This window comes from Diceros bicornis, chromosome 29 (genome assembly GCF_020826845.1).
Source record: "Diceros bicornis minor isolate mBicDic1 chromosome 29, mDicBic1.mat.cur, whole genome shotgun sequence".
In the NCBI taxonomy this organism is placed as follows: domain Eukaryota; kingdom Metazoa; phylum Chordata; class Mammalia; order Perissodactyla; family Rhinocerotidae; genus Diceros; species Diceros bicornis.
In genome coordinates, this window is record NC_080768.1 from 3,219,927 (window position 1) to 3,239,948 (window position 20,022).

The 20,022-nt window shown below is 38.1% G+C and overlaps 1 protein-coding gene across 1 annotated transcript in view; it reads right to left on the bottom strand.

Moving 5' to 3' along the window:
- The window catches only part of CSMD1 (CUB and Sushi multiple domains 1), a 1,554,536-nt gene that overhangs the window by 459,116 nt on the left and 1,075,398 nt on the right, over nucleotides 1-20,022 (bottom strand). The window contains exon 12 of the mRNA XM_058524846.1: nucleotides 10,249-10,352. Within this exon, the coding sequence (XP_058380829.1) occupies nucleotides 10,249-10,352 (104 nt within the window). The remainder of the gene's footprint in view (nucleotides 1-10,248; nucleotides 10,353-20,022) is intronic.

The following is a 20,022-nucleotide window of genomic DNA, read 5'->3' on the forward strand; positions in this document are numbered from 1 at the left end:
TGCTGAAGCTGTTACAATTTCCACAACTGGTATTAACATGAAATTGACTCATGCACACATTTCATCCCAATGTGGCAGACTTCGTTCATTGCGCTGGAATCCATTCCAGCCAGGCAGCATAGAAGATGAGTGACTTAGATCAATCCTCTGAAAACTCCACTTTAAATTCACTAAACATCACCCGAATGATAAAGTCTTTCTATATGGAACTGTAGACAAATATCTAATCCAAACTTTGATCTTGCACGTCAAAGAAAAAAGTTTACTAAGGCCCCAAGTGAAGTTATTTTATAGGTTTCTGCTGTTGAGGGCAGCCCAGACTACTTTACAAGTATATGGGCTACCAGTGCAGACATGGAGACTCTCTTTTCCATTCTCCTTCCTACTAAGCATAAGTATGAACCCTGAAAACGGCACCAGAGACAACCAGTGGAACACTTTGAAGGGAGGTAGAGGAAGGCAAGCTGGTTTTTGACCCCAGGACCAGAGGACAGCACAGTGCTGGGTGTCTTACGTGTGCTCCCACAAACAGAGGACCAACCAGACCCAGTGTTTCCCCACCCCTGACCAGGCAATAGAAGGCTCCAGGTAAGCTCACTCCTCTCTGGGATGCAACTGGTATCCCTCTAACAGCACCAGGCAACAAGAGGGATGGAGGAAGGGGCCCCAGCAATATAAGTGTCCAAGGGAACCCTTTACCTTCTCCGTGGCCTGGGATTCCCTTTTCCAAGGAAAGATACCGAGGCAAACAGAAACTGAGGAAGATACCCAGCCACACCAGTGACCTAATCCAGGAAGACTCTTAGTCTCTGCAGATCGGAGACTGAGACTTGCCTCCCCTCCAAGAGACACCCCAACACCGGCAAGGACGAGTGCAAGCCCTACTTGCACCAGATCAACCAAGCCACCAAGACAACCCTGAAAGGCTTGATAATTAACCTGTCATTGGTACCCCAGCTCACAAAAGTTAGCCAAGACCTATGTGCTAAGCCTAACCAGTGTGACTGCTAAAATAAGAGATTTATATAATGCTCAGTGTGTCCTAACATGATAGACAAAACAGCCAGTATGTAATCATCCTACCGAGAGCAAGGAAAATCACAACTTGAATGAGAAAAGACAACACATGAAATGAATCAGGTGCTGGAATCTAAACATTTTGCAAATGTGCTTAAGGTAAGCATCTAAAGGTGGAAAGATTTTACTGGATTTCCTATGTGGGCTCTAAATGCAATCACAAGTGTCCTAATGAGATTGAGGCAGAGGGAGATTTTAGATGGAAGAGAAGAAAGCAATGTGAACTTGGAGGCAGAGATTGAAGTGATGGGACCACAAGCCAAGACGTGCTTACAGCCACCAAAGGTGGAAGAATCTAGGATTAGATTCTCCCCCAAAGCCTCTGGAGGGAGTGTGGCTCTGTGGCACCTTGATTTTGGCCCAGTGAGACTGATTTTGGATTTCTGAACTATTAGAGTTTTAAGTCACCTAGTTTGTCATAATTTGCTACCGCAACAAGAGGAAATTCACACATCTGTAGATAGTTATGTCACATATGTGTATTGTAATACCCAGAGCAACCATTTTGAAAACTCTACAAAGAGATACATTTAAGGACACTATAAATAAATCAAGATGGAATCCTAAAAAAAGAAAAAAAAAAGTTGAATTAACCCACTGGAAGGCAAAAAACGAAACAGAGGAACCAGAACCACAGGAAATAAATAGAAAACAAAGAATAAAATATCATATATTATCACTAACATATCAATAATAATCTTAAACATAAATGGTCTAATTCATCAAAAGACAGAGAGAGGCAGAGTAGATAAAATAATGACCCCAATACATACTGTTAATAAGAAACACACTTCAAAGTCAATGACATAGGTAGTTTGAAAGTAAAAGGATGAAAAGAAATATACCATGCAAATATTGATTATAAAAAAGGAGGATTAGCCACATTAATACTTGATAAAGTAGACTTGAGAGGAAAGACCAATTACTAAAGACAAAGAGGGACACTATATAATGATAAAAAGACTGATCCCTGATGAAGACATACAAATCCCATATGTGTTCACTCCAAACATCAGAACTTCAAAATATGTGAAGCAAAAATAGAGCTGAGAGAAGAAAAAGACAAATTCACAAGTACAGCTGAGGACTTCAGCAGCCCCTTTACAGCAACTAGACAGAAAATAAGCAAAATTACAGAAGATCTGAATAATACAATCAACGGGTCCTAATTGATACACCTGCAACACTCACCCTAACAGCAGCAGAACACAAGTGTTTTATAAGCTTCTATGGAATATTCACCAAGGTTGACCATATCCTGGGCCAGAAAATAGACCTCAGCACATTAAAGGAATGGAAATAATACTGAATGTGGTCTTTGACCATATCCTGGGCCAGAAAATAGACCTCAGCACATTAAAGGAATGGAAATAATACTGAATGTGGTCTTCGACCATAATGGAATCAAACTAGAAATTATTAACAAAAAAGCAACAGGGAAATTTCTAAACACATGGAAATTAAACAACACATATCTACATAATCCATGATCCAAAGAGGAAGTCTCAGTGAAACAAAAAAATACATAGAACTGAATGAAAATGAGAACAAAACATATAAAAATATGTGGAATCCGGGGGCTGGCCTAGTGGTGTAGTGGTTAAGTTCACATGCTCCACTTCAGCGGCCAGGGGTTTGCGTATTCAGATGCCGGGTACACAGCTCATCAAGCCATGTTGTGGTGGCATCCCACTTACAAAGTAGAGGAAGATGGGCACAGATGTTAGCTCAGCGACAATCTTCCTCAAGCAAAAAGAGGAAGATCGGCAACAAATGTTAGCTCAAGAACAACCTTTCTCACCCCCCTGCCCAAAAAAAGTGGAATCCAGCTAACACAGTGCCAAGAGGAAAATTCATAGCACTACATGACTGCATTAGATAGGAGAAAATGTGTGAAATGATTACCTAGGTTCCTATCTCCAAAAACTACAAAAAGTAAACCCAAAAAATCAGGAGGAACAGTTTGATAAAGATCAGAAATCAATGAAATTGCAAGGATAGAAAGAAATGAAACAAAAGCAGTTTCTTCTAAAAACCAATATAACTGATAAATTTCTAAGAAGACTGGGAGAGGGGGGAAGAGAAAGAGAGAAATAGGAGGAAACAAAGAAGGCACAAATTACCAATTTCAGAAATAAAATAACGGGTATTACTACAGATTCACCAGTCCTTGAAAGGATGATAAGGAAATATTATGAACACCTTTAGACTCATAAATTTGACAAGTTATTAAAAACGAACTAATTCCTCAAAAACCACAAACTACCAAACTCAACCAAGATGAAACAGACAATCCAGATAGCCATACACTATCATAAAAATTGATGTCGTAATTAAAAAGCTCCCCCCAAAACAATCTGCAGACCCAGATGGTTTCACTGGAGAAACCTACCAATCTTTTACAGAAGAATTAACACCAAGTTTTCATAAAGTCTTCCAGAAAATATCAGAGGAAGGAATACTTCCTAATTCACTTAACGAGACCTGCATTAATCTGATTCCAAAACCAGAGAAAGTCAGAGGAAGGAAGGAAGGGAGGGAGGCAGAAAGAAAGAAAGAAAACTCTAGACCAATCTCTCTCATGAACTTAGAGACATCCTCAACAAAATTCTAGAAAACTGAGTCCAATAATATATAAGAAGAATTCTTCTCCACCACGAAGTGGAATTTATTTCAGTCATGCAAAGCTGGTTCAACCGTCAAAAGTCAGTCATGTAATTCATCATATGAACAAATTAAAAAAGGAAAATTATATACTCATATTAGCTGACACAACAAAATCATTTGATAAATGACAGGACACATCATGTTTATGAATTGGAAGACTCAACATAGTAAACACATCAATTCTCTCCCAATTGTTTTACAGGTTTAGTGCAATTCTTATCACAATCTCAGCAAGGTTTTTACACATATATACAAGATTATTCTAAAATTTATATGGAATGGCACAGGCCCTAAAATAGCTAAAAATATTAAATAGCTTAAAAAGTCTGACTCCTTAGACTTGACACTAAAAGTACAAGTTATGAAGAGAAAAGTTTATAAATCGGACCTCATCAAAATTAAAAATGTTTGTTCATCGGCGACCCATAGGAAGAGGATAAAAAGACAACAGACTGAGAGAAGATGTTTGCAAACCACATATTCTATTGTCTAGAATATACAGAGAATTCTTAAAAGTTAATGGTAAAAAAAACCGAACAATCCAATCAGAAAATGGAAAAAAGACATAGGGACATTTTACCAAAGAGGATGTACAGATGGCAAATAAGCACAAGAAAAGATGTTCAACATCAGTAGCCATCAGGAAAATGCAATTAAAACCACAAAGAGATATCGCTACACAGCTATTAGAGTAGGAAAAAAAAAAAGGGGACAATGCCAAATGCTGGTGAAGAAGTGAGAAACTGGGTCACTTATACATTGCTGGTGGGAATGTGAAATAGCACAGCCACTCTCGAAAACAGTTCAGGAATGTCTTACAAAACTAAGCATGCAACTAACATACAACCCAGGAATTACCCTCCTGGGGATCTGTCCAAGAGAAATGACAACTCAAGTTCACACCAAAACCTGTACACAAATGATCACAGCAGCTTTATTCATAATAGTCAAAACTGGAAGCAATGCAGATGTTCTGCAGTGGGTGAATTTCAAACAAACCCTGGTACATCCAGCCACAGAATACTAATCAGCAATAAAAAAGGAATGAACTTTTGAAACAGAATATCCATGGAATTTTGCTGAGTGAGAAAAGGCAATCATAAAACGTTACACAGTGTATGATTTTATGTATGTAACATTGTTACAATGACAGAATTTTATAGATGCAATACAGAGAGTGGTTGTCAAAGTCAGGGATGGGTCAGGGTAGAGGGAGATGGAGGCGATGATAAAGGGCAACATGAATAAACTCTGTAATATTGAAAATGTTCTGTGTCCTGTCATGGTGGATACATGAAGTTAATCAGGTATTAAAATTGTGTAAAACTTAACACACCAACACAAATGAATTCAAGTAAAATTGGGGAGATCTGAGTAAGTTTGGTAAATCATATCAATGTCAATATCCTGGTTGTGATGTTTTATTATAGATTTGCAAAATGTCACCATTGGGGAACTGGCTTTGTATTAACACCTCAGGTTCAAAGAGCAGTTAGGCAGCCTGCTGTCTAGGTGACCCTAGATAGAGCTCTGCTTGTCTTCATCCAGCCGATGGAAATAATACTTTTGTCACAAGACAACGCAGGTACAGACTGATTAAGGAGATGACAATTCAAGCTCCTCCTTCCTTCTTTCTTTCTAGTATATTCCATTTCCAAAGATGATTCTGAACACTGCAGAAGTCTGCACGGTTTATTATATTACGGCAGAAATAATAAATATTGTGATATAATAATATCTTCTCTTTGCATTCTACTTTTAACCTTTTTAAAACAATTTTTCCTTAAACATTCCATTATTCACTTACAACAATCCTCTGAGGTTGAAAGGCATAAGATAGGGAGCCAGGCTTGTTGCTCTGTAAAAGCATGCCCCTTGTTGTTTTAAATGCACTTATGCCCCAAAAGAGAGTACTTCAGCTTTGAGGTTAATTTAATGTCAAAAACACACAATACAAACTATAAATGCTTTTGACTGATGAATCATGGAAAAGAGACACTTAGCTCTTCAGGTTAACAGTGTATAAAGGAAGGCATGCATTTCTAGGCTCCTTAGAGAAAACAGCCACAGTGAGTCAATACTGGTGATATAATCAGCACAACAGTTGGAAAATGACTCAAGTTTTTCTAGACCTCAAATTAACTGGAACAAATCCCACCCCATTTCCCGCAGGTGCTGCTGTTGGGCTATGTTTTCCTTCGAACCTATGGCTTCTTCTCCATAGTAAGGTTGCCCCCGAAGTCCTGGGTCAGCTTGCTTTCCCAGACACCTCTGAAACAGCTGGAACCCCAAACCTAAAATGCCGGTGTCCAGCAGTCTGTCTATTTCTCCACTGATGGGGCTGTTGGAACAGGGCATCTACACGCCATAGGGTGTCCAGAGAGGGGCCTGCCTGAGCCAACCCTCTCTAGGGGTGGCAATGAAGGTTGGGCAGCCTCTGCCTTCCCCACTCGCTGACCACCCCCAAAACCTATTGTTGCCTGCCTCTGAGTCCTACTACAGTGTCTGAATTTCAATAAATATTTCTTCAAAGAATAAAGCAAGAAAGCTTCTGGATAAAGAGTGGGAGGAAGGAAGGCTAACAATGGATAAAGTTTAAGTCAAGAACAGAGCTATAGCATTTGAGTCTAATCTGTACTATCAGATGCGCTCATGCTCACAGGCAGTGCCATTACGAGGATAATAGGAAGAAAAACAGCTGTGATCATGTGATTCCAGGGTTCTAAGAACCTAAGGGGTGTACTTAATTTCTAATCACGAAAAACTGCTTTTTATCTAGAGAGCATTTAAGTAGCTATCTTTATATACTTAATCCTAACATAAACTGCTCAAGCTTTTCTCCAAAGCACTGAGATATATAGTGATGGACTCCTCTGATAATATCAAAGATATAAAACACAGAAACATCAGTTTTTAGTGTTTTCTTTTTTATGGCTATTCCACAGTCTTTTAATAAAAAGAGAACAATGCCCTTCAGCTGAGGACCTGCAGACGACAGCAGGGGGAGGCAGGGGCAGTCATATAATGTCTGGGACAGCTTCTAGAAGTAAGAAGCAGTTTCAAGAATAATGGATCAACCAACCATAGAATAACTAGTATCCTTATCACTTAACCCACAAGTCTAGCCAGGCAGAGGCAATACAACCTGTTCACAGATGCCCCTGATCTTGGCTCTTCATCCCCTTAGAGGGATGGACATTGAAAATCTGTAACGTGTGCCTAAAGTCCCCAGGACAGCCTGAAATTAATGCAGTCTCCCCGTCACCAATTTCTAGTACATGTAGAGGCCACAGGGAAGCCATGAGGGGCCATCTCTCCAGATACAGTTGCGCTGCAAATTAAATTTCAGAAAATTATTAATATATATTCTTGGGAAGATCTCAATAGAGATTTGTCAAGTCAGTCATTCAAGTCTATCATTCTGTAAAAATAACCTGAGTAAATGCACCCATCTCTTGGAAAGATTAGACTATTAAGAGTCCCCTAACATTCAGTTTTTCTCTTTTTGCACCAAGAAAGTTAAGAAAATAAAAGCAATTAATGGAAATTAGAAGTTTTAAAACCATATTTAGGATGAGATAGGTTAAGCTATCTAACTTACCAAATTTCTCCTGAATATCAAGATCCGACTAGAATTCCAAAAGGGAATTCTAGCTCCCACCAAAAGGGAACCTACAAAATATTGAGCTTGAGATGGTCAATATTAGCCTTCCGTAAAGAAGCTTCTTAGCTCAAATTGTATTTAAATGTGTATCATGAGATCCAATGATTCTATATACTGTCCAGTATGTAACTATCCCAGCGTATCTGTCATTGCTCCAATTAGATTTTAAACTCCATGCTGAGAATAATGTCTGACATATAAGTAGTCAAAAATATTTGTGATGTGTTCTCTAAAATTACCTGTTTATTCGCAAATACTAGCTGTGATTCTCTGTTTTCTTTTATTTCTTTAATTTTGTGAAGTAAGGAAATGGCTTCTCTCTTCTCTGCTGTACTTGATTAAATGCCCAACTGATCTTCCTTACATTATGTTTCCCAAAGGGCATCTCAGTTTGATTCAGTTAGCTATTTAGTTTTTCATTTATAGATCTGAGCCATTGAGAGGAAGTTCTAATAACACTATGTCAACATAATACATAGTTTGCCATTGCTCTCTCAACAATAAATAGTATTAAAAAATGGGTGTATGACTTTAGATCTTTAATAGTGACCTAAGGGATTTTATATGGCATTACTTTGCTACGTTTATATTTTATATTTTCCATTTATTTGAAAATTTCTCTCATTTGTTTTAGTGACATCCTTTCTTAAATTAGACACTATGGTAATAACAAAGCTATTTTACGTGCGGCTTACATTTCTTAACTCGCCAGCGTGTTCATATGCATTATTTCATTTTGTTCCTTACCGCAGGCCGAAAAAGTTTATTAGACATATTTTATAGCCATGAACATAGAGGTACAGAGAGGTAAAGTGACATCCCTTAGGGCCACAGAGATAGTTAATAACAAAATTAAAGCCAGAAACTCCATCCTTGGCTTCCTGGCCCCATATCTACCCACTTTATCATTACATATGCTGCTCCACACTAATGCCAGGCTGAAAGCAAGCCATCAAGACGGAAGCTTGCAAACGATACAGATGCTGGGCCCCACGTGTCAGGAATCTGTATTTTTAGAAATAAATACGACTTTTGGCTGGTAATCTGGCAAAAAAGAATATCTATTTGGTGACAGTGTGGGAAACCGGGGACTTTCATACACTGTGATGGAAGAGTAAATTGACGTAAACTTTAGAGGGGGGTGGGTCACTGGGAACAATAACCATGTAAATGGGGATACCCCTTACTCCTGAAAGTCCTCTACTGGAAATTTTCCTGAACATAAAACAAGAGTGACAGTGTATTTGTGCAGAGTTGTTTACCGCATAGCTGCCTATAAATGCCTGAGAATGGAGTGTTCAGGGGAAAAAAAAGACTATCAGTGAGAATCAGTTAAAAACATGGCCCGTCCATACGTAATGATAAGGAGTATAGACGGTGGAGCAGAATCACCGGGTTTGAGTACCTGCTCCAACATATACCAGGTTTGTGAATTGGGGTAGATCCTTTCATCTACCGAAGCCTCAGTTTCATCATTTATAAGATGAGGATACTGTTAACCCCTAACTCACAGGATGAAGGTGAGGACCAAATAAGATAATATGTATCAGGCATTTAGCACAGTGCACGGAATATAAGAGATACTCAATAAATATTACCTACGAGGTTACTAGTGCTATTATTATAATTATTACCATAAGTCGTGGGCCAGTAACATGATTTTGTTATTATTATTAGTAGTGGTAGTAGTAACAGACCAATAAAAACACCAGATAGAGGTATGAACTGGCAGGGAAAGACGTCCCGGATATAACAAATGAAAAGAGGATGCTCCCAACGTAGTCAAAGTTCAGGCCCATTAGTTTTCAAAGGCAAGGAGAGCATGTCCAGCTACTGCCCCTTTTAAAATGTGAACTACCTCATGAGTAACTGCTGAACAAGAGAATGAGTGAGCATAACAGCCAGCACTGTTTTTTGTTTGTTTTTTTTTTCCTGGCAGAATAAGTTGAAGTTATCAGGGGCAAGCTTTCTCACAAACAAAGGGCAAACCTCAGCAACGTACAGGGAGACTAAGAAAAAAGCAAAAATCCTGCAGAATGACTTCCACTAGTGAAAGAAGTTTCCAGCTTAGTAGTTTCTTGAGCTGGCTGTGCAAGATGCTAAAGCGGATGAATACTCTACAAAGACACATCCCTTTGAGCTGAAAACCCTGAAGAGCAAGGATGCCCCCGGGTCATGTTTTTAATTTTGATAGGCCAGGTCTCACAGAAAGTGACAACTCTGTCCTCAAGGCCCTGCACTTGGAAGCAGCTGAAGCCAGCCAGGGTGGAGCCCTGCAGAGCGGACTGTGAGGCCAGGTACACGGGCCAGTGCGGGGATAACTACTCGAATGTGCACAGCCAGGCTGCTACTGTGTTTGCCAGGACTCCACAGACACACCGCGACTTACCCCAACACTACTCTTCCCACAACCTCTGTCACTTTGGGTTTTCAGTTTTATGGAATGCAAGGGCTTTGGGGAGACATACGGCATTACTCTAGAAAATAATCGTTTTTCCAAAAACACAGATAATATAATACCGCAGGGCAGTAGAAAGAGAGGAGCTGAGAGGGAGGGGTTGGTTGAGAAACTCACAGTTTCTAATTTCTAGTCTTCTGTATATTCTAATTTTTTCTGTAATTTTTAATGATTTGAAATATAATTCATACAGATAAAACACAATCCGGAATCAGCTCTCATGTGAAATGAGATTTGGAAGCTACCATATTAGCGGGTATATGGCATTTATCAAACATCTGAGTCAGAACGGGAAGTCTGTACCTGATCTCGAGGATACATCCATGTGTGTGCACGTAACTGCAGGTGGGAGGAATGCGGCGAAGGGAAATTATGTACTTACACATACAAGACTGTTCTGGTATCCCCCACTTTCCCGGCATCGCCCACGGTCAGGGTGTCATAGCCTCGTTCCAGTTCAAACTCCTCAAAGGCAAGCTTGATGACCTGAATCAAAGGCAAAATATAATGATTCAGCATTGTAGGAACTTTCCGTGACTTTAAATATTGCAAATATCCAGTTGCAGTATTAGTTTTTGCTCCTTAATTCTATTATATTTCAAATAATTTCAAGTTGCTTTTTAAGTAACTATATGGATAACTATATACATTTGAGAGCCCTCAATTATAGAGTTTTATGGAATTCAAAATTGCTATTACTACAAAGATATTTATTATCAGCTCTGAAAAGGAAATTACACTTTAATTCAAATATCTGTCAAACATTTCTTTTAACATTTATAGTGTTTGGAATGACTGAAAGATAACTCAGCATAAGCAAAAGAAATGTTGATTGTAATCAATGAGATATATTTTGAGGACACCCAAAACTCCCTGAAATATTTTAAAGTTACGGATGCACATTTCATGTTATTATCAATATTAACATATTAAAAAAAGACTTTCTGAGGTTAGAAAGTTATCCTCTACATTTAACTTTGTAAAGCATTGAAGATTTTTGTTTTTGTTTTTTAAATAAAGAACACTTTTTCCTGATGATCCACACCATGACATCTAGGCAAGACCGGTTTGTGTGTGATACACCAATATGTTATGATTCTATGAACTTCATTTTGTAAAGCACAGGATCCTTTCCTCCTGAATGAAGAAATGCTTCCTTTGGTAACTAATATTGTGATCAGAGGGAAGGAGAGTCAGAGAAGTATTAAAGTTAGGCTAGAACCCTGGGCGACAAGGACAACAAGGAGAGATAGATGGATGACAGATAGGTAGATAGATGATAGATAGATATAGGTGATAGATAGATGAAAGAGACAGAGAGAAAGAAAGAAATGATAGATAATAATAGACAGATAAAAGAGATACATAGATATGATAGATTAAAGAGGTAGATAAGATAGATGAAAGAGAGATGGGTAGATAATAGATAGGAAGAGATGATAGACGAAAGAGAGATAAATAGATAGATGTAGATGACGGAATGATAGATAGATGAAAGAGATAAATAAACGACAGAAACAGAGAGGGGAAGAGAGGAGAGGAAGAACAGAAACCACAATATTGGAAATACATTCTAGTGGGATCTATTGCAGAGTAAGTCTGAAATTTTGGAATCTTGTAAAAAAGTATCAAATGCCTGTATGTTAAACATGAAAGAAAGGAGTAAGTGGCACCAGGGGGAAGGCAGGTCTTCGACTGATATCCAATTTGATGCTCACAGTTCGAAGAAGACCAGGCTCTAAACAGGTGCTCTTCCAAGCAATGCTAATATGGAATACATTAATTTTGTTATTTGAAATTCTTACTAAAATTAGTGATATAGCTATTATAATTTATTTAAAAAATCTACTCTTTCAAATTGCAGTGTTTGTATGAATACGTTATTTTAGCAATCTGATTTGAAACAGGTGTAGAGGTTGACAGCTATTGCAAACAAGTAGAAACACTGCATATGAAGCCTAATGCCTGAGGATGGTTATATTTCAATTTTTTTCTTTCTCATGGGTTGATTCGTAAGTGAGCATGGTCCAACAAGAAGAGAATAAAAGAACTAAAGCTTCATCATTGAGACCTGGAGGTTCCCATCATCTCTTGCCACATTTACTCAGTCCTGTCTTGCGTAACAGCCTGCAGCGAAGCAATGATAATCCATTAAGGTCTGAGGGTCATGGTTGACCAACTTGTAATGAGTCACGGATAGGGGGTCCTGCTACATAAATGTGCTTTCATTTGGGGTGTAAAAATAGCCATTTTGTAATTCTTTCAAGCCAAGGTAAATGGTGTTAGAGAGGTTTTTTTCGGTGTTAAGTCTTGACAATCAGCAGAGGCTGCTATCACAGGACAATCTTTGCTCCATGCTGTCAATGCTCCATAGAAAGAGAAATGTAGACCCGGTCTTGTGCAAATTCAGCACAGTAAGAGATTAACAACAATAACTAATAATAAAATAGAACAATTATGACAATATAGTGTAATAAAAATTACCATAGATCTTAATAACCTCAGCATAGTTTTTTTTTTTTTCTTTCCTTATTAAGTCTAGAGCTTTCACTTTTTCACTTAAAGGAAGCATTTTACGGCTTCTCTTTGGCACATCCGAATTGCCACCACCATCACTAGTCTTGCCCTTTGGGGCCATTATTAAATGAAATGAAAGTGACTTGAACACAAGCACTGTGATACCACAACAGTGGATCTGATAACTGAGTTGGCTACTAAGCGACTAAGCAGCGGGTAGTGTTTACAGCACGCATCTACTGGACAAAGGGATGATTCGTGATTGATTCACATCCCAGGTGGGACAGAACAGGTTGGCTCGAGATTTCATTGTGCCACTGAAAATGGTGCACAATTTAAAACTTGTGAATTGTTTATTTCTAGAATTTTCCATTTTATATTTTTGGACCGCAGATAACTCAAATTGTGAAAAGCAAAACCACAGATAAGAGGGGACTATTGTATTTGCAGTACAACAACAAAGAAAGACTAACCAGCTCACTAGGGAAAGTAAGCAAACTCGAAGCAGTGATGGAGGAATGTTAAAAACGGTTTACCGTGTAAAATGAAAGAACAAACCAGTGACATCGCCAAAAGAATTTCATTAATCCTTGAAAGAAAGCAACCAAGGAATCATAGCATTTTTTAGAAAAGTATTGAAACAAATTCTGAAGTGGAGGAAAGAGTATAAGAATTTATTAAAAATGAGAGACTGAGGGCCGTTCCCGTGGTTTAGTGGTTAAGTGTGCGCGCTCCGCTACTGGCCACCCGGGGTTTGGATCCCCGGTGCGCCCCGAGGCACGGCTTGTCAGGCCATGCTGAGGCGCCATCCCACATACAGCCACTAGAAGGATGTGCAACTATGACATACAACTATCTACTGGGGTTTTGGGTAGAAAAACAGAGAAAAAAAATGAGGAGGATTGGCAATAGATGTTAGCTCAGGGCCGGTCTTTCTCAGCAAAAAGAGGAGGATTAGCATGGATGTTAGTTCAGGGCTGATCTTCCTCACAAAAAAAAAATAAATAAATAAAAATGAGAGACTTGGGATTTAAGATTCACAACTCAATAACTGCTATAGAATAAATCAGAACATTATTAGATGTGGTAAAATGAAGAATTAACATTTACAGAACACTGAAACCTACCAACCAAAGATATGTGGGGTAAGTTAGCTGGAACTTTGAAGGACTAAAAGACAAAATTATAGATCTATAGATAAAAGCAGAAGACACTGAAGTTTGTCAAGAAATAACTGAACAAAGGGTACAGAATCAATAATTAGAAAAATAATGGAAGGCACATTTCTTTACAGCTGATTGAAGTGTTGAGAATGGGGCTTAAAATGGTTCATTATGGCCCCACTTGAACAAAATAAAGCAATAAGAGAAAAACAAGAATGTATCATCTCATACAAATGTTTAGCTCTAATAAAATCAAAAGAATTCCATACACAAACCCAGAAGAATTTGAAAAAATGCAAATCAAAGTTAATTTTGTTTTTTCTGACACAATAAAACCCTAGAGATGATTGATCAACAAGATTATGGGTCCCAGAAAAAAGAAAAAGGATGTTCCTTTTGGCATGTTTATTCAGCAAAGAGGTTATTTTATGTGAGAAGGAAGAGAAAATCTTTTACAGACTTTTAAATGTCTCGGATATTTTATTAACACACTCCTTATCTCCTCCTTGGCTGAAAGACACTTCAAACCACAGGATTAATTTTAGAGTTACCTAAGGGGCATTTTGTTTAAATGTAAAAAGAATGACCTAAAGGAAGGTATATAAACTAGAAAGCATTGAGTTGCTAAAATAAAAAATATGTATATTTACTTCTCCATGTTAAATAATAGAGTTAAGCAAATGAAGAATGAGGCAACCCATTTTCTCCTGGGGTTGAGCCCTGGAGCCCAGACGTGGCCTCACAAGGAGGTAGCTTGGCCCAGAGCATGTGAGAGGTTGAGTAGCTGACATAAGAGGTGGCAAGGAGGCAGGTGGAATTCAACGAATACAGTGGTCCAACTCCACAACAATCTGCCAGGGAGATGTTGCCATCTGAACACCTGTGAGCCAGGTTCTAGAGTTGTATCTTATTTATCATGGATGCTAGCAACAAATGCTTTGGCGAGGCCATTTCAATGCTTCTAAGTCCTACTGCCACCCATTCCCAGTCTCCTGAAGGCAAAAGGAAGCTTAGAGAGCCTGGTTTCTAAATAGTATACTGCAGGTGGAGGGGTCTAAACCAGTGTAGAGAGGAGAAGGTGAAAAATAGGAAAATACTGACACCCTCACCACTGGTTGTTTTGGGAGAGGGGGATTGAATGACCTATAGTCCTGCTTCAGATCAAGCCCTCAGAGCAGCGGTTACACAGATACTTCATGTTTCATTCATTCACTCATCTTTCATTCATCTTCAACCCTGTTTATAAATATCTCCCTTTCTAACAGGAAATCTCTACAAATATCCATATCTCTATCAAGAAAAAAATGGAGCAAGGAGAAATAGTCAACGATGGATATTAACTTATGCTTTAAACTATGATTTTTAAGAGTAATATATTGTTTGACCCTAAATTTGTGCCTTGGTGGAAAAGAAGACAAGGTTTACCCCTCCTTTATGTCTTTTGTGTCTAATTTTTCACTATTAAGGTCCAGTATTGTACATAATTTGCTCTAACTAGAAAGTTCTTTCCTGTGTCCTGGGCATGCCTAGCTCTTCCAACTGGGTACCAGTTTGTGTACTCTTTTCCCAGGGAGTCTTCTTTGACCACCCTGTAGGCATCACCCCACTCTATCTGCTGACAGTCATGCTTATTACCTACTTTTATTTTCCTTCCAAATCTCTTAAAATTATCTGAAGTTTTCCTATCTACCTAGCTATCTAGCTCTATCTATCATCTATGATTCATCTATCTATCTATCTATCTATCTATCTATCTATCTATCTATCTATCTATCTATCTATCTATCTTTCTATCTATCTTTCTATCTATCTATCTATCTATCTATCTATCTATCTATCTATCTATCTAACAATTCATTTATTTATGATTCATCTATCTATCTGCCCATTTTCTGTCTATCCCATTAGAATGTAAAATCTATGAATACAGAAGTCATTTTATTTTTCTTTTTTCACGGCTTGGTGCAGCACAGTATATAGCAGGTATTAAATGCTCCAAAAAATTTGTTGAATAAATACATCTACCTTTCCCCTCTTGTACTACAATTTACCCTAAAGAACTTTGGTCTATTTTATCTATATATAAATACAGGGTTTAACCGTAGACTCTTACACTAGTCAAAAGTCGATGCCCTTACGTTAGCATAAACCAAAACAGAACTACAGTTTCACAGAGCAAAGTCAAGTTGATGCATTAATAATAAGGGATAAAAATCACACTCAGAAATATCTTGTAACACCCCTGCATGCTAGGGGATTTTAGAAGTGTTTTCCTTTTCTTGCATTTATGGAAGGATCCTTCATTAAGGGTCAGAGTAGATTATTTTATGGGCATACTTACCCTCACCAACTCTGTATCTAAGAAGAATTGTTAAATAGTAAAATATTTATTTAGAAATTAGTTTTTTCATCCATCAAACTCATAAGGTTTCATCAGTAGTTCAACTTTTCAGTTTTATCGAAAAAAAGTACAAAAGAATAACTCTCATTATGTCACTGTTTTAAGTTAGTAGAATTAAAGACTCCTTTTAGTGTTGATAGCAAAGGATTCTTTCTGGTAAAACTTGGGCAATAATATGTAATAGTTACCAAATATACAGAGAATAAGTACATTTGAAATCTACTCAAACACCCTTGGTCTATACATATTTGTCTGAAAAAATATTTTGAATAATGCTTACCCGTTGTTTGACCTATAGCTACCTGTACAAAAGGACACTGATTGAGAACTATAAATTTTATTTCTGTGGTATTATATGAATGGTAATTTTATTGAGATTCTGCCAAAAAAAAGTATTCTAGGCATCACAAGTGATGTAGTAAGAGGCACGACAGCACACGGCTTCTCAGTGGGGCTCTGCACCTCGCCTGGCTTTGAATTTTAGCTTTGCAAGTTACTAGCTGTAGGATCTGTGTAAGGACGCTCAGCTCCGTGATTCCGTCTCCTCTGTATGATAGGCATAATAATATCAATTATCTTATAGGATTATTGTAAGGAATAAAAGAATCAATTTGCATAAAACATCTAAAACAGTGCCCCCCGCACAGTAAACATTCAATGAATGCCGGTTATTCTTCTATTGCAAACAGGAGCCTTGGATTGGGCTGGGCGACAGTCCAAGAATTGCTCCCTTTCTTTACCACACACCTTCACAGTCCGTTAGAATTTTGTTCTTTATACATATCTGGACACATCACTCTTTTCTTGAAAATCTGCACTATCTCACTATTGTCTACATAGCTTAAATTCTTTTGTAGTGTATTTCTCAAAACATAGTCTATAGACCACTTGCCTCAGTATCTTCTGTGTGTGATTGTTAAAAATACAGATTCTTAGCCATTGCCAAGAACGTGCTATATCAGATTTTCTTGGGGATGCCCAGGAAAGGTGCATTTAATGTGCTCCCTCGGTGATTATTTTGCATAATGGAGAAAAGTGCCTTAAACTGACACGTAAAACCTCCCCTATCTGGCGCTGAGTCAGCTCTGGACTGATCACATAGGGTGTATGTTCCACACCCTCGGGCCCCAGGGGGCTCTAACTGCCACCTTGGTTATAGAGCCCCCATCACACAGGCTTCTGCTGCAAAACAATTGTTCCATATGAAGAAAAAAATAATCAAAGGTGTCAGGGCTGGAAGGTTTTTAGTTGCACTGTCTGTGTGACTTAAAACTCTGCAAAATTGGACATCAAAAGTGACTTTGAAAGCCTACACAATTGGGCCTTTTCCAGATAGGTACTCCGCAAGTGTCAGATACTTAAAGATGAAAGAAAAGGAAAGTTGGCGCTGGTTGATCACACCAAGAAGGAAGACTTTAACCACACTGCCAGGCCTGAAAACATATGATGAGTCAGAAAAGTCATCATTATGACTCAAGAGTGAGAAGCCTAAAAGGCCAAGAAATAGTAACAACCACAATGATGGTTCCCTGAGTGTCTGCTCTTGGGCTGGTCCTGTGCTAGTTCTTTCACACGTGCTGCTCTATTTGCCTTAATGATAGAGGCTAAAGGAGGAGGATCTGAGTTTTACGGGAGATAGGATAACTCAGAGGCCAGGAGGTGTAGGGCAGGAAGAAATGGAGAGAAGAGAGGGAGGGTAGCGGGAGGGAAAGAGAGGAAAGAAAAGGAGGAAGGGAGAGAGGGAAGGAGGTATAAGGAGGAGGGAAGAAGGTAAAGCTTCGTGAGAACAACTGTGTGTTTGGTAGTGACTCCAAGTAAACTTAGGGGATGAAATACAACATCTGCATCAGTGTGGCTGGTCTGGAGGGAGCATGCTGGGCTGTCCCACGTGAAGCCATCACCCAGGGTAATCCAGTCAGTGCCATCAACCACGGTGTCCCGCCATGGTGGTGATGATGGCACACACAGGACCCTGGGATGGGCGTGTGCTGCATTCACACACGCGGAACTGGTGTACCACGTTAGCTGACATTCACAACAGTGCGTTCCTTTATATCTAGCAATATAGACCTTCATGCTCATCACTCTCTGCATGATTTTGCATCTGTTTTCTTTCATCCTAACATAACCCTACATCTATTTTCTACCTGTTGAAGCATCACAGTGTCTGGCAATCCTTTACACCAGTTACTACCCGGCTCCTGAAGATTTTATACAGCAAAACATGCAGAACCATGCCAATCTATACCTAGGAAGACATACATGTGCAGTAAGTTCCTAGAACAAACAAACTCCAAATCAGTGATATTTTGAGGGTAAGAGGAGAGAGATCATGACTGTAAAGGAGTATACAAGGAAATTCAACTATATTGATAATGTTTGGCAGTGGTTTATTAATTGTTGGTTGCTTGTTATTCTTTATGACTTTTTAATGATTTAAATATTTTAAAACCAATGTAAAACTAAAATAAATATAAAAGAGCAATGAAATAATTTGATGCCAATTTGAATGTAAATTTTTGCATCACCATTGCTTAAATGTGTTGACATTTTTGCTTAACTAATTTAGATAATTTTGCTCACCTATCATATAGGGTTAATGTCAAACACTTTCATCTCAGGACATTGTAGGGATTGAACAAAAACATGATATATGCCAAATGCCTGAGATAGAGCTTTGAACGTCATTCAAGTTTCATAATTGATAATTACTATTAACATGAAAAATCACAGAAATTGAATAACAGAATTTACACAGTTGAAAAATGATGATTGAAGTTATTTAGAGGTAAGCTCAATCATGAAATTCATGAGAAAAATCTTGGAAAAATTAAAAAACATGTACAATCTTTTTTCTTAAAAGTAAAATGGAAATTTCTTTCCTTATTCATTTCATTACTAAGAACTTTTTAGAAAAGTAATATTAAAGTTAAAACTAAGCATGAAGAGATCAGATCAACGAAATATGACACGAAAATATTGTGTGATGTTTGAGAAAATTTTTACATTTATTTTTTATTCATTCACTTATTCAGTAGGTTGTGTTATATTTCCAGCTTAGCTATTATGGAAAATTTTCTGCAAGTTTTATGATGTTATAAGTATCTTCTACTAATATTAAAAACAAATAAAATTAGTATCCTCTCTAGGAAGAATAGAGAAGAAAACTCCTCTGTCACCCCCACCGACTGATTTCCCACCAATACTTTCCCCACCATAGGAAGTAGACACATCAGCTGTTACTCTCCTACCTTATGAACCCACAGCATATCAGACCAGTCACAACCATTAGAGAACATTCCACAGACGCTTGTTCAAGAAAAAAATAGAGATTTCTCAGAACTCAAAATATTCTTATCCGTCATACTTATGAGCTCAGACTGGAGAGAGAATGTCTGGGTGCAAATCTCAGCTCTGTCTCTCACTAGGTATTCACTGTAGGGTGAGTTGTTACTTTATCTCTCATGCCTCCCTTCCCTCCTCTTTAAATAGGGATAAAAATCATTCCAGCCTAATTGCACTTCATGAGAATTTAATGTATGTGTTCAGTAAATAAACTAATCTCAAAAGTGTCTACATCAAGAGAAAGTGGTTGTGAAGGAAATCCGGACATTTAGGTGACACATATAATCGGGGCTCCCTAATTGAAACAAAGATTAAAACTCGTTCAGTGACTGCAAATTATTTTGTAAGTCTTTCCTCCACCTAGAGGTAAACTGAAGCACTTTGCAATCTATGATTAAGTTTTGTTAGCCAAGTCAATATTATCATAAGAAGAGTAATCCATTGCCATTGAACCCAAATCAAAACAATTTCCTCAGAAAAATGTTTAGATGGTGCTGGTCTCTCTAAGCATGTGGTCTTGGGCAAGTAATTGAACTATTTTCCATTTCACTTTCCTTATCTTTAAAATGAAAGGATTGGACTATTATACTGAGATTGTCTCTAATTTTCATCCAGTTCTAATTCTGTTTGTATGTTAGAAGCCATAGCTGGTGGATATTACCTATCCAAATCGAGGATATATTAGAAGCTAGGGGGCTGCAGAAAATAATGGATGCCTAATTGTCTTCAA